Source organism: Procambarus clarkii, chromosome 10 (genome assembly GCF_040958095.1).
Source record: "Procambarus clarkii isolate CNS0578487 chromosome 10, FALCON_Pclarkii_2.0, whole genome shotgun sequence".
NCBI lineage: Eukaryota > Metazoa > Arthropoda > Malacostraca > Decapoda > Cambaridae > Procambarus > Procambarus clarkii.
In genome coordinates this window covers 40,270,433-40,285,943 of record NC_091159.1, presented here as the reverse complement: position 1 = coordinate 40,285,943, position 15,511 = coordinate 40,270,433, and the positions used below count along the sequence as shown (strand labels likewise).

The window sequence follows — 15,511 nt, the reverse complement described above, 5'->3', positions numbered from 1 at the left end:
AGCAGATAAAGAAGAAACCGACTACCTGAAGTGTGCTAAGTCGGCTGACACTTACAGCCTCATCCACCGGCTGACACCTGAACCATCCTCCAGTAAGAAGTCGTGGTACAGTTACGAGAAGGTGAGCCCCGATCAAGCTGGTTCACAACTGTACTGCAAATATTGTAGACTCTATGGACATACCATAGACAAATGTGGTAAGTCTCAATACAAGGGAACCACTGACCAACAACGACCCAAACCAACTCCTCCTAAGTCCGGTAAGCCTGTGATGAATGTTGGTGTTGATGTTAATGATCTTTCTCTTTTCAGTAACCACCTGTATACTGGAACTGTCTCTGCCAACGGTTCAAATCCGGAGGGACGTTTCAAATTGAAGATCTTGAGGGACACAGCGGCTCTACAATCGATCATCTTGAAGTCGGCTGTGCCCAACATAGTCTACACCGGGGAAACAGTCTTCATCACTGACCTCACTGCTACCACTCCATACCCTCTCGCCAGAGTCCACCTGAATTGTCCCTACGTGAACGGGGAAGTCCAAGTCGCCGTCAGGGAAAAGCCTTTTCCCATGCCTGGAGTGCAACTTCTCCTAGGCAACGACTTGGCAGAAGACCTGCAACCGACCAACCTGATCGTCATGGACAAACCCCAGGTGTGTAACTCTGTGCCCATAAATCCTATTCTCGAGTATGTTCCAGCAGAGGTTCAAGAGAGTGATGAAGTTTCTCCTCCGGTTCTCGTGACCACCCGTGCACAAGCCGCACGTCCACAGCCAGCTGACTCTACTGCTACCGCTGTCCCTCAAGACCCTCAGAAACTACCCCCGCATCTGACCAAGTTGGAGTTCCGTAAGTTGCAGAGGGAAGATCTTACTTTAACACCATTGTTTTTCCAGGCTGAGACTCAACCCGACAGTATTCCTGGGTTCTTCCTAGAGAACGACTTGCTCTACCGCAGATATAGACCCAGTAAACTGAAGGAGGAGGACGATTGGGCCAACACCGAACAACTTGTGATTCCCACCAGCCTGCGGCCCACTATTCTACACCTGGCCCATGGAGCATTCTCCCACTACGGCTTCAACAAGACTTACCATGGGATTCGCCAAGACTACTACTGGCCAGGTATGGTAAATAACGTCAAACAGTACGTAAAACAGTGTCATACATGTCAGATGGCAGGCAAACCGAACGTCTCCATTCCCAGAGCACCACTGATTCCCATACAGGTGCCTGCGGAACCTTTCCACAGACTCATAATAGACTGTGTCGGTCCTTTACCTCGGACCAGTTCAGGTAACGCCTACATCCTAACCATCCTGTGTCCTACCACCAGATTTCCCATAGCAGTTCCAGTGAAGAACATCACGGCTGCTACGGTTATCAAACATCTATTGAAGATCTTCACTCAATACGGATTTCCCAGGGAGATTCAAAGTGACTGTGGCACCAACTTCACCAGTGATCTCTTCAAAAGGACACTGGAGGAGTTCAACATCAAACAGGTATTGTCCAGCCCCTATCATCCTGCTTCACAGGGTTCTCTTGAACGTAGTCATCAGACCATCAAAGCACTCTTGAAAAAGTTTTGTAGTGAAACCTCAAAGGATTGGGATAAGCAGATTGACCTAATAATGTGTATTTTCAGAAGTCTCCCCAATGAGTCCCTAGGAGTATCTCCTTATGAGATGCTCTACGGCCGTAAGTGCCGTACTCCCCTTAAGGCTTTCAAAGACTCTCTCAGAGATGCCACCTTCAGTGAGCATCAGAATGTGCCCCAGTTTCTTCAAAACCTTCAGCACATTCTAGAGAGAGTCCACCGCTTTGCTCATGATAATCTATTGAAAGCCCAGGTGAGAATGAAGACTCATTACGACCAGACCAGCAAAGTAAGAAAATTCAAGCCGGGAGACTTCGTCCTTGCTTATTTCCCTATCCCAGGTTCACCTTTACAAAACAGATTTTCAGGACCCTACTGCGTCAAAGAGTGCAGGAATAATAATAATTATGTGATAGAGACTCCAGATAGGCGGCGGAAGACCCAGCTGTGCCACGTCAACCTCCTGAAGCAATATAATGGTACTCCTCCCACTGTCTTGATTAATTGTTCTACCTTCACAGAACCCTACATCCACAGTGAGACCATCCCGGCTTCTTCTCCCGAAAGCACTGACAAGAAGTCGGCGCTTTCTAATTCCAAAATCCTTAATGATCTTCCCAAATGCTTTCAGGATAATACTCGTGCTCCTATGCCCTCTTCTAATTCCACTCTCACCTCGTCAGATAAGCCCTACATCCTCCATGTCGACGCCAATGGTACCGACGATGGTGGTGTCGTGATGCAGCAACGAGGCGAGAAGAATACACCTGTCAGCGACTACTGCTACAAGGAACGACGGAACAATTGGCAAGGAGCTACTCTTCCTCATCCTGAAGCTTCAGCACTTCACTCCACACCTGAAAAGTGCTCGGTCCACCATCAATACGGACCACACCACCCTACACCTCCTGCAGCACGCCCACTTCTCATCTCAACGTCTTCTACTATGGGCTTGCTAACTGCAGAAATTCAACCTGGAGACACGCTATACCAAGAGTCTGACAACATCTTAGCCCATGATCTCTCCAGAGTTTATGAAGTAGAAGCAACTCCATCCATTACTCCACCACATAACGACGTACTTCTTCCAGAACCGCAGGCTTCGGGGGAGAGTTGTGACGATAATCTCCTTCAAGAGATTGAGCCTGCTCTTCCCTCCAAAATTACGTCTTCACAATTATATAAAAAGACTATGGAAGAAATGTCCAACAACGACAACAAGGCACCAGCAAGGCTTGCCAGGGTGAGCAGAAACGTATGCAACCAGCCACCTGTTCGAACTCCAACCACCAAACCACCCGTTGATCGCTACGGCTCCGCTGATTGGTCGCCGGTCTGGCTGCACCTGTACTCGCCCCCAATACTACCTGATGTCTGGGGTCGCCCCAACATCAGTCCTCAGAATGTTCCGTGCTTTCGTAGCCAGCACTCCTCCCAGCTAGACGTTAGCGTGTACTGAGAGAGGTGGTGGCTTTAAGCCAATATTCCAGCACCTCCCACTTAACTTTTGTGTTGCACTTCTTATTATTTTGCCTTAACGTAACTTTCATTGTGTCATTTAAGTATTCTTATTATTTTGATTCATTGATTTTATTATACATATTTGTTTGTCCATATTTTCATGTTTTGATTTATTTAACGTAATTAAAATTTCATTGTTAAAGTTTTACTTGTGTTTTGTGTGTCTTCTCCTTACCTTACCACAGACGAAGTTCCAGTTTTTCTATTTTTTTTTATAACTATGTGACGAGGCCATACCCCTAGCCTTAAACAGCCGAACACCAACGCGTTACCGTCACAATATATATATATATATATATATATATATTATATTGCTTTATCAGGTGTGGCTTCCATATTATTGCTGCATATTCTAGGACTGGTCTGACGCACGTTACTTAAAATATTCAGAAAAACTCCTGGCACTGGTCATTGAAGGTCATCCTTGTGTTTGGTGGTTATGCATGTGCCGCTGATGTTATTATGTTGATTAGTGTCTGTGCTGCGTGGGGTAGAGAGGGGGGGGGAGGGGGGGAGGGAGAAAAGATAGAGTCGTGAGAGTGTGACAGGAAGGGAGAGACAGTGATGAGCAGAAAGTATGAGAGAGAGAGATGGATGGGAAAGTGGAGGAGAGAGCGAGGAGACAGTAGATGGCCACACACGGTGGCCACACACGATGGCCACACACGGTGGCCACACATGCTGGCCACACACGATGGCCCCACACGATGGCCACACACGGTGGCCACACACGATGGCCACACACGGTGGCCACACACGATGGCCACACACGGTGGCCACACACGATGGCCACACACGGTGGCCACACACGGTGGCCACACACGATGGCCACACACGGTGGCCACACACGATGGCCACACACGGTGGCCACACACGATGGCCACACACGGTGGCCACACACGATGGCCACACACGATGGCCAAACACTATGGCCACACACGGTGGCCACACACGATGGCCAACACGATGGCCACACACGATGGCCACACACGATGGCCACACACGGTGGCCACACACGATGGCCACACACGGTGGCCACACATGCTGGCCACACACGATGGCCACACACGATGGCCACACACGGTGGCCACACACGATGACCACACACGATGGCCACACACGATGGCCACACACGGTGGCCACACACGATGGCCACACACGATGGCCACACACGGTGGCCACACACGATGGCCACACACGGTGGCCACACACGATGGCCAAACACTATGGCCACACACGATGGCCACACACGATGGCCACACACGATGGCCACACACGATGGCCACACACGGTGGCCACACACGATGGCCACACACGATGGCCACACACGGTGGCCACACACGATGGCCACACACGATGGCCACACACGGTGGCCACACACGATGGCCATACACGATGGCCACACACGATGGCCACACACGATGGCCACACACGATGGCCACACACGATGGCCACACACGGTGGCCACACACGATGGCCACACACGATGGCCACACACGGTGGCCACACACGATGGCCACACACGATGGCCACACACGATGGCCACACACGATGGCCAAACACGATGGCCACACACGGTGGCCACACACGATGGTCACACACGATGGCCACACACGGTGGCCACACACGATGGCCACACACGATGGCCACACACGATGGCCACACACGATGGCCACACACGGTGGCCACACACGATGGCCACACACGATGGCCACACACGATGGCCACACACGGTGGCCACACACGATGGCCACACACGATGGCCACACACGGTGGCCACACACGATGGCCACACACGGTGGCCACACACGATGGCCACACACGATGGCCACACACGATGGCCACACACGGTGGCCACACACGATGGCCACACACGATGGCCACACACGGTGGCCACACACGATGGCCACACACGATGGCCACACACGGTGGCCACACACGATGGCCACACACGGTGGCCACACACGATGGCCACACACGGTGGCCACACACGATGGCCACACACGGTGGCCACACACGATGGCCACACACGGTGGCCACACACGATGGCCACACACGATGGCCACACACGATGGTCACACACACACCAGCCACACACACACCAGCCACACACACACCAGCCACACACACCAGCCACACACACCAGCCACACACACCAGCCACACACACACCAGCCACACACACCAGCCACACACACACCAGCCACACACACACCAGCCACACACACCAGCCACACACACCAGCCACACACACACCAGCCACACACACCAGCCACACACACCAGCCACACACACCAGCCACACACACACCAGCCACACACACACCAGCCACACACACACCAGCCACACACACCAGCCACACACACACCAGCCACACACACACCAGCCACACACACCAGCCACACACACACCAGCCACACACACACCAGCCACACACACCAGCTACACACACACCAGCCACACACACACCAGCCACACACACACCAGCCACACACACCAGCCACACACACACCAGCCACACACACACCAGCCACACACACACCAGCCACACACACACCAGCCACACACACACCAGCCACACACACACCAGCCACACACACCAGCCACACACACACCAGCCACACACACACCAGCCACACACACACCAGCCACACACACACTAGCCACACACACACCAGCCACACACACACTAGCCACACACACACCAGCTACACACACACCAGCCACACACACACCAGCCACACACACCAGCCACACACACACCAGCCACACACACCAGCCACACACACACCAGCCACACACACCAGCCTCACACACACACCAGCCACACACACCAGCCACACACACCAGCCACACACACCAGCCACACACACACCAGCCACACACACACCAGCCACACACACCAGCCACACACACACCAGCCACACACACACCAGCCACACACACACCAGCCACACACACCAGCCACACACACCAGCCACACACACCAGCCACACACACCAGCCACACACCAGCCACACACACACACCAGCCACACACACACCAGCCACACACACCAGCCACACACACACCAGCCACACACACCAGCCACACACACACCAGCCACACACACCAGCCACACACACACCAGCCACACACACCAGCCACACACACACCAGCCACACACACCAGCCACACACACACCAGCCACACACACCAGCCACACACACCAGCCACACACACCAGCCACACACACACCAGCCACACACACCAGCCACACACACCAGCCACACACACACACCAGCCACACACCAGCCACACACACCAGCCACACACACCAGCCACACACACACCAGCCACACACACCAGCCACACACACCAGCCACACACACACCAGCCACACACACCAGCCACACACACCAGCCACACACACACCAGCCACACACACCAGCCACACACACCAGCCACACACACCAGCCACACACACACCAGCCACACACACACCAGCCACACACACACCAGCCACACACACCAGCCACACACACCAGCCACACACACACCAGCCACACACACCAGCCACACACACCAGCCACACACACCAGCCACACACACCAGCCACACACACACCAGCCACACACACCAGCCACACACACACCAGCCACACACACCAGCCACACACACCAGCCACACACCAGCCACACACACACACCAGCCACACACACCAGCCACACACACCAGCCACACACACACCAGCCACACACCAGCCACACACACACCAGCCACACACACACACACCAGCCACACACACCAGCCACACACACCAGCCACACACACCAGCCACACACACACCAGCCACACACACCAGCCATACACCAGCCACACACACCAGCCACACACACACCAGCCACACACACCAGCCACACACACACCAGCCACACACACACCAGCCACACACACACCAGCCACACACACACCAGCCACACACACACCAGTCACACACACACCAGCCACACACACACCAGCCACACACACACCAGCCACACACACACCAGTCACACACACACCAGCCACACACACCAGCCACACACACCAGCCACACACACCAGCCACACACCAGCCACACACACACACCAGCCACACACACCAGCCACACACACCAGCCACACACACACCAACCACACACACCAGCCACACACACCAGCCACACACACCAGCCACACACACACCAGCCACACACACACCAGCCACACACACACCAGCCACACACACCAGCCACACACACACCAGCCACACACACACCAGCCACACACACCAGCCACACACACACCAGCCACACACACCAGCCACACACACCAGCCACACACACCAGCCACACACACCAGCCACACACACACCAGCCACACACACACCAGTCACACACACCAGCTACACACACCAGCCACACACACCAGCCACACACACACCAGCCACACACACACCAGCCACACACACACCAGCCACACACACACCAGCCACACACACACCAGTCACACACACCAGCCACACACACCAGCCACACACACCAGCCACACACACCAGCCACACACCAGCCACACACACACACCAGCCACACACACCAGCCACACACACCAGCCACACACACACCAGCCACACACACCAGCCACACACACCAGCCACACACACCAGCCACATCTGGCCTCACTCGCTGCCTGGCTTATCTCCTGCCTTCACTTGTCTCCTCTTGTGACATGAATGAAAAGAAGGAAGATGGTTCCTCTCCCTCCCTCCCTCTCTCCCTCTCTCCCTCTCCCTACTATATCATTCTCCCTCATCTCTCCTTCTTTCACAGTTACTTCACTTCTTTCATAGTTTTTCCTCGGTTGATTGCATTATCGTTTCACCTGGAGGCCAGTTAATCCTCCAAGTCAAGGGATTGACCTCTGAAGCCTTGCTCCTGGGCTGGGGATATGCGACAGACTAAGAGGCGAGCAGCGCTCCTGGAGACCAGGGGCCAGATTCACGAAGCAGTTGCGCAAGCACTTACGAGCGTGTACATCTTTTCTCAATATTTGGCGGCTTTGTTTTCAATTATTAAATAGTTAATGAGCTCCGAAGCACCAGGAGGCTGTTTATAACAATAACAACAGTTGATAGGCAAGTTTTCATGCTTGTAAACTGTATAATAAATGTAAACAAAGCCGTCAAAGATTGAGGAAAGATGTACACGTTCGTAAGTACTTGCGTAACTGCTTCGTGAATCTAGCCCCAGGTCGTCGACGTACAGGGTCGGAGCTCAGGTACGCCCTGCTCCCCCCCCCCCTGCTGCACGGAGTGAAGCACGGGTCATAAACACTAACAAATTGCAGCCATTAAATTACCAGAATAGTGATTACCACCAGAATATCGATTATTAGCTGATTGAATTGTTTGAACCTTGCAAAGGCTACTCTAACAATTTACAATTGTTAGAGCTGTGTTTGAGCCTCGCAATTGCAGCTCTAACAGCTCTATGGCACTCCGAGACCCCCTCCCCCCTCCCCAGGACCCCCCCAACCCCCCCCCTCCCCCACCCCCCACCCCCCCAAGACCGTCTGCCAGACTATGGGACACGAATTCCCCTAGACTAATTGCTAATGACCCTTCCCAGGATGCAACATATGCCTATAGTTCCCAACTGCTAGGTGAAGAGGCGCATCAGGTGAATATCAAGCGTGCCCCAGCCGTGTCTGTCTTTTGACAAAGGATCGAACCCTGGCATGTTGATGGGGAGGGGAAGGGTGGGGAGGTAATCCCTCCAACACCAGGCTCGTCTTATCAGTCCTCACTATCACACAGTCTGGCCTTCACCACTCAGTACAGTCTCTCACAATGGAAGTCAAGATAACAGCCAAGGATTGCAAACAAATTGCAAAGAAGGACAAACTATTAAGATTTAACTATAATGTTTGCAGACAGCTGCTGGTAGCAGGGTACAGGGTGCAGACAGCTGCTGGTAGCAGGGTACAGGGTGCAGACAGCTGCTGGTAGCAGGGTACAGGGTGCAGACAGCTGCTGGTAGCAGGGTACAGGGTGCAGACAGCTGCTGGTAGCAGGGTACAGGGTGCAGACAGCTGCTGGTAGCAGGGTGCAGACAGCTGCTGGTAGCAGGGTACAGGGGGCAGACAGCTGCTGGTAGTAGGGTACAGGGTGCAGACAGCTGCTGGTAGCAGGGTGCAGACAGCTGCTGGTAGCAGGGTACAGGGTGCAGACAGCTGCTGGTAGCAGGGTACAGGGTGCAGACAGCTGCTGGTAGCAGGGTACAGGGTGCAGACAGCTGCTGGTAGCAGGGTACAGGGTGCAGACAGCTGCTGGTAGCAGGGTGCAGACAGCTGCTGGTAGCAGGGTACAGGGTGCAGACAGCTGCTGGTAGCAGGGTACAGGGTGCAGACAGCTGCTGGTAGCAGGGTACAGGGTGCAGACAGCTGCTGGTAGCAGAGTACAGGGGGCAGACAGCTGCTGGTAGCAGGGTAGCAGGGTGCAGACAGCTGCTGGTAGCAGGGTACAGGGGGCAGACAGCTGCTGGTAGCAGGGTACAGACAGCTGCTGGTAGCAGGGTACAGGGTGCAGACAGCTGCTGGTAGCAGGGTACAGGGTACAGACAGCTGCTGGTAGCAGGGTGCAGGGTGCAGACAGCTGCTGGTAGCAGGGTAGCAGGGTGCAGACAGCTGCTGGTAGCAGGGTAGCAGGGTGCAGACAGCTGCTGGTAGCAGGGTGCAGACAGCTGCTGGTAGCAGGGTAGCAGGGTACAGACAGCTCCTGGTAGCAGGGTGCAGACAGCTGCTGGTAGCAGGGTACAGGGGGCAGACAGCTGCTCCAGGGTGCAGGGTGCAGCTGTAAGGACAAGTGCTTGTCTGCCCCCACCATAAATGTACGCGCGGTATCCCATTCAAGTGTACAATATTGTACACATTTTTATATTATTTACTTTGAAATTAAAGAAAAAACGCTTGGCTTTGCTGGAGTGAAAACTACCCAATATTCTTTGAGTGGTTCAACATTATGACGGCGGTTAATAATTTAAATAATGACCTTTTAATCTTCTTCTCATAAGACCATCAATTCTCCTCTTCTGAGAAAACTTCGCATAATTGAATAATGCAATAATATTTGCCGCCTGGCGCTGAGTAGCTTCTAATATTAGCATTATCTTGCCTCAAATACGGTGAACAAACGTGTTCTTATATAACACGTTCACTGTGAGACTAAGAACACGGGAACGTAGGAATCAGACTGTTCTTATTAAGTCTATTCATAGCCCAGTCCATAGAGCTTCAGCCTTGCTCACATGGGGGTCACGGTTCGAGACTCCTACAGCCTAGGCGAATACACAAGAGCTATTCACCCATATAAGGCAGATTCTATTTATATCCACCCAAACTCACTGATATATATATGTTTAACCTACGTTTGAAACAATAATGTCAATTGTATCTGCGATCTTTGTAAATAAAAACATGGAAGGCGGAGATGCAGATATTAACTCACAATAAGTTAGTTAAACTCATCCTCTCAGTAAGCGGACTCAACTTATACAAAATGTGGACACATGTTAAAAAATATTTTCATTAAATTTGATTAAACTTGACTAATATATCTCAAGCGTACTGGAGTACCACAGTGGTACCCTCACCCGTACCACAGTGGTACCCTCACCCGTACCACAGTGGTACCCTCACCCGTACCACAGTGGTACCCTCACCCGTACCACAGTGGTACCCTCACCCGTACCACAGTGGTACCCTCACCCGTACCACAGTGTTACCCTCACCCGTACCACAGTGGTACCCTCACCCGTACCACAGTGGTACCCTCACTCGTACCACAGTGGTACCCTCACCCGTACCACAGTGGTACCCTCACCCGTACCACAGTGTTACCCTCACCCGTACCACAGTGGTACCCTCACTCGTACCACAGTGGTACCCTCACCCGTACCACAGTGTTACCCTCACCCGTACCACAGTGGTACCCTCACCCGTACCACAGTGGTACCCTCACCCGTACCACAGTGTTACCCTCACCCGTACCACAGTGGTACCTTCCCCCGTACCACAGTGGTACCCTCACCCGTACCACAGTGGTACCCTCACCCGTACCACAGTGTTACCCTCACCCGTACCACAGTGGTACCTTCCCCCGTACCACAGTGGTACCCTCACACACCTAACTGGTAATAAAAGTCAACCAGTATTAAGTGTACTTCTACCCAGAGTAGATGGAAGTCACTTCCATCCTTTTAGTTTAATACTTGACGAAGCTTCGAGGACCCCAGTAAGGTGTTGTGATGGCCGTAGTAACCTCCGTCCCTGGGTTGTTTGGCCTCACCCTCTACATGTAACAATAACCTTACGTCAGACCTCTCACACAGACACACTTTAACATCATATAAACTCCCACATGACTAATAAACTGAAGAATTAAGTTAGCATTGCTTTTAATAGTGCCAGTAACCGCTCAATGTCAGTATTACCTCGGCTGCTCGCTGTGGGTATATCTTGGCAGTATATCTCACTCAGTGTATTGAGTATGTTCCTTCCGTGTACCTGGGGCCAGATTCACGAAAGCAGTTACGCAAGCACTTACGATCCTGTACATCTTTTCTCAATCTTTGGCGGCTTTGTTTCCAATTATTAAACCGTTAATGAGCTACGAAGCACCAGGAGGCTGTTTATAACAATAACAACAGTTGATTGGCAAGTTTTCATGCTTGTAAACTGTTTAATAATTGGAAACAAAGCCGCCAAAGATTGAGAAAAGATTTACAGGTTTGTAAGTGCTTGCGTAAGGGCTTTCCGTGAATCTGGCCCCAGGTCTTGCAAATGATTGCCTGTGTTGAAATGTTGTTCAGTGGATTAATGTTGCAACAAGGTACGAGGCGTCCAGGCTAATACCTGCAGCCGTCGCCATAGTCTTGTGCAACTGGAGGGCTGACGTTGCATCCATCTGCCGAGGGAGTCGTTTAAGCCGAGGAAAATGCTACCTTGAGTGTGTGTCATGACACATCACACACTCGCTGGGAGAGAAGATTACAGGAGTTTTATAGTGTCATGTGGGGGAGTGGCACCTGACACTGGCCACCCGTGTACTAGCCTGACACTGGCCGCCCGTGTACTCACCTGACACTGGCCGCCCGTGTACCCACCTGACACTGGCCGCCCGTGTACTCACCTGACACTGGCCGCCCGTGTACCCACCTGACACTGGCCGCCCGTGTACCCACCTGACACTGGCCGCCCGTGTACTCACCTGACACTGGCCGCCCGTGTACCCACCTGACACTGGCCGCCCATGTACTCACCTGACACTGGCCGCCCGTGTACTCACCTGACACTGGCCGCCCGTGTACTCACCTGACACTGGCCGCCCGTGTACCCACCTGACACTGGCCGCCCGTGTACTCACCTGACACTGGCCACCCGTGTACCCACCTGACCCTGACACTGGCCGCCCGTGTACCCACCTGACACTGGCCGCCCGTGTACTCACCTGACACTGGCCGCCCGTGTACTCACCTGACACTGGCCGCCCGTGTACTCACCTGACACTGGCCGCCCGTGTACTCACCTGACACTGGCCGCCCGTGTACTCACCTGACACTGGCCGCCCGTGTACTCACCTGACACTGGCCGCCCGTGTACCCACCTGACACTGGCCGCCCGTGTACCCACCTGACACTGGCCGCCCGTGTACTCACCTGACACTGACCGCCCGTGTACTCACCTGACACTGGCCGCCCGTGTACTCACCTGACACTGGCCGCCCATGTACCCACCTGACACTGGCCGCCCGTGTACTCACCTGACACTGGCCGCCCGTGTACTCACCTGACACTGGCCGCCCGTGTACTCACCTGACACTGGCCGCCCGTGTACTCACCTGACACTGGCCGCCCGTGTACTCACCTGACACTGGCCGCCCGTGTACTCACCTGACACTGGCCGCCCGTGTACTCACCTGACACTGGCCGCCCGTGTACTCATCTGACACTGGCCGCCCGTGTACTCACCTGACACTGGCCGCCCGTGTACTCACCTGACACTGGCCGCCCGTGTACTCACCTGACACTGGCCGCCCGTGTACCCACCTGACACTGGCCGCCCGTGTACCCACCTGACACTGGCCGCCCGTGTACTCACCTGACACTGGCCGTGTACCCACCTGACACTGGCCGCCCGTGTACCCACCTGACACTGGCCGTGTACCCACCTGACACTGGCCGCCCGTGTGCCCACGTGACACTGGCCGCCCGTGTACCCACGTGACACTGGCCGCCCATGTACCCACCTGACACTGGCCGCCCGTGTGCCCACGTGACACTGGCCGCCCGTGTTCCCACGTGACACTGGCCGTGTACTCACCTGACACATAACGTTAATGTTGAAGGTGTTGAAGCCCAGGAGGTCGAGCCACACCAGGAAGAGGATGAAGAGGTAGGTGACGTCAGCGATGGCGAGGGCGGCCAAGTAGTAACTCGAGGACCTCATCCTGAGGCGGGTGTTGAGAAAGACCACGCACGAGAGCAGGTTACCCACGAACCCGACCACAATCAGGAGCGGGACGTAGTAAGTATTGAGCTGACGCACGATACCCCACTGCTCGTCCGTCAGGTTGTAGCTGTCGTACTCGTAGCTGATGTAGTTGTCGTACTCGGCGTCGTCGTGGTGGCCGTGCGGCGGCGTGCCCTCCGTGCACGAGATGAGCACGATGTCGCCGCTGACGTTCTGGAAGCGACAGAGGTTCTTGGTGATGGGGGGAGGAGCCGTGGAAGGCCCTTGGGTAGCGTTCATGGTACCAGCGCTACCACCCCTCCCCTCCCCACCCGGCTATCGTACCAGGAAAACAATCACCGTACGCATGACTGTTCCGTCGGTGGGCGCCGCCGGAGGCTGAGGACGGGGTCCATGGTGCCGTAGGGAAGACGGGCAGGGGGGGGGGGGGTCACTACCTCCCGCGCCTCACCAGCACCTCCTCAGTACCTCACTCATCGTGGCCTCAGCTTGGGACTTGCTTGGCCTCGTGTGGCCTCCGCGTCTGGGAGAACCGCTCATGGTAAGTCCACTCGCCTTAAAGAAAACGGAACCTCTCTCTCTCTCTCTAAGCTGTTTCTCACTTGATTCCTTTTCACAATTTCGTTGTATATTAAATGCTGGTGGATGATGTGGATATTATAGAATCTCTTGATAGCTCTTTTAAAACTATTTACTTTGTTCACTTATTATTTGCTGACGTTTCAATCATTTTTGTATGGCTTTATTATATTGGAATTGTGTCTCACTCATTTCCTTTTTTCAACGTATCAACAAACTTTCATGTTGTCAGTGTAATGTTTGTGTTATACCCAGGCTCCTGTTATACCCAGGGGGGGGCTGGTGTTATACCCAGGGGGGGGGCTGGTGTTATACCCAGGGGGGGCTGGTGTTATACCCAGGGGGGACTGGTGTTATACCCAGGGGGGCTGGTGTTATACCCAGGGGGGGCTGGTGTTATACCCGGGGGGGGGCTGGTGTTATACTCAGGGGGGCTGGTGTTATACCCAGGGGGGGCTGGTGTTATACCCAGGGGGGGCTGGTGTTATACCTGGGGGGGGCTGATGTTATACTCAGGGGGGCTGGTGTTATACCCAGGGGGGCTGGTGTTATACCCGTGGGGGGGCTGGTGTTATACTCAGGGGGGCTGGTGTTATACCCAGGGGGGCTGGTGTTATACCCGGGGGGGGGGGCTGGTGTTATACTCAGGGGGGCTGGTGTTATACCCAGGGGAGCTGGTGTTAAAGTTTGTCCTTGAACGTGTTGATATCTTGAACGTGATGATATCTTGAACGTGATGATATCTTGAACGTTTGCGTAGAGTTTACAAAATGTTTAATTAACACAAGGTTTTCGATGACCGCCTCACATACGATATCGGTTTGTGTTATCAGTTCATGTTATTACCGTATGTTATCGGTTTGTATATACATGTTCATGAGTTTGTTGTCTGTAATATATCATATTAATTCCACTGAAAATAAACAAAACACATTCATATAACACAGAAAATATATATGACACTCTTTATAGTCCTCTCGTTATTTCTCCTCAGTTTACCGTCTTTATCAAAATTCTTCAGCTTTATATTCCTCTTTTTTTTCGTTCGTCTTACCAAAATATAATAAATCTAGGAGATTTCAACCTCCGAAATCTAGAATGGATAATTAATAATTATATTAAAGACTAGCTGTACCCGGCCACACGTTGCTGTGGCTCAGCAACCTTCCCCGGTCTAACAGTCCTCCCCCACCATTCCCCACTCCTCCGTCCCCTCGTCCTCCCCACCATTCCCCACTCCTCCGTCCCCTCGTCCTCCTCACCATCCCCCACTCCTCCGTCCCC

At 53.6% G+C, this 15,511-nt stretch overlaps 1 protein-coding gene across 1 annotated transcript in view; it reads right to left on the bottom strand.

Annotated features, from left to right (window-relative positions):
* The window catches only part of LOC138363324 (thyrotropin-releasing hormone receptor-like), a gene marked incomplete in the record, with an annotated part of 81,658 nt that extends 67,189 nt beyond the window's left edge, over nucleotides 1–14,469 (bottom strand). Inside the window, 1 exon segment of the mRNA XM_069322345.1 lies at nucleotides 13,499–14,469. Coding sequence (XP_069178446.1) covers nucleotides 13,499–13,927 — 429 coding nt within the window.
* Between the last annotated feature and the right edge of the window lie 1,042 nt (nucleotides 14,470–15,511).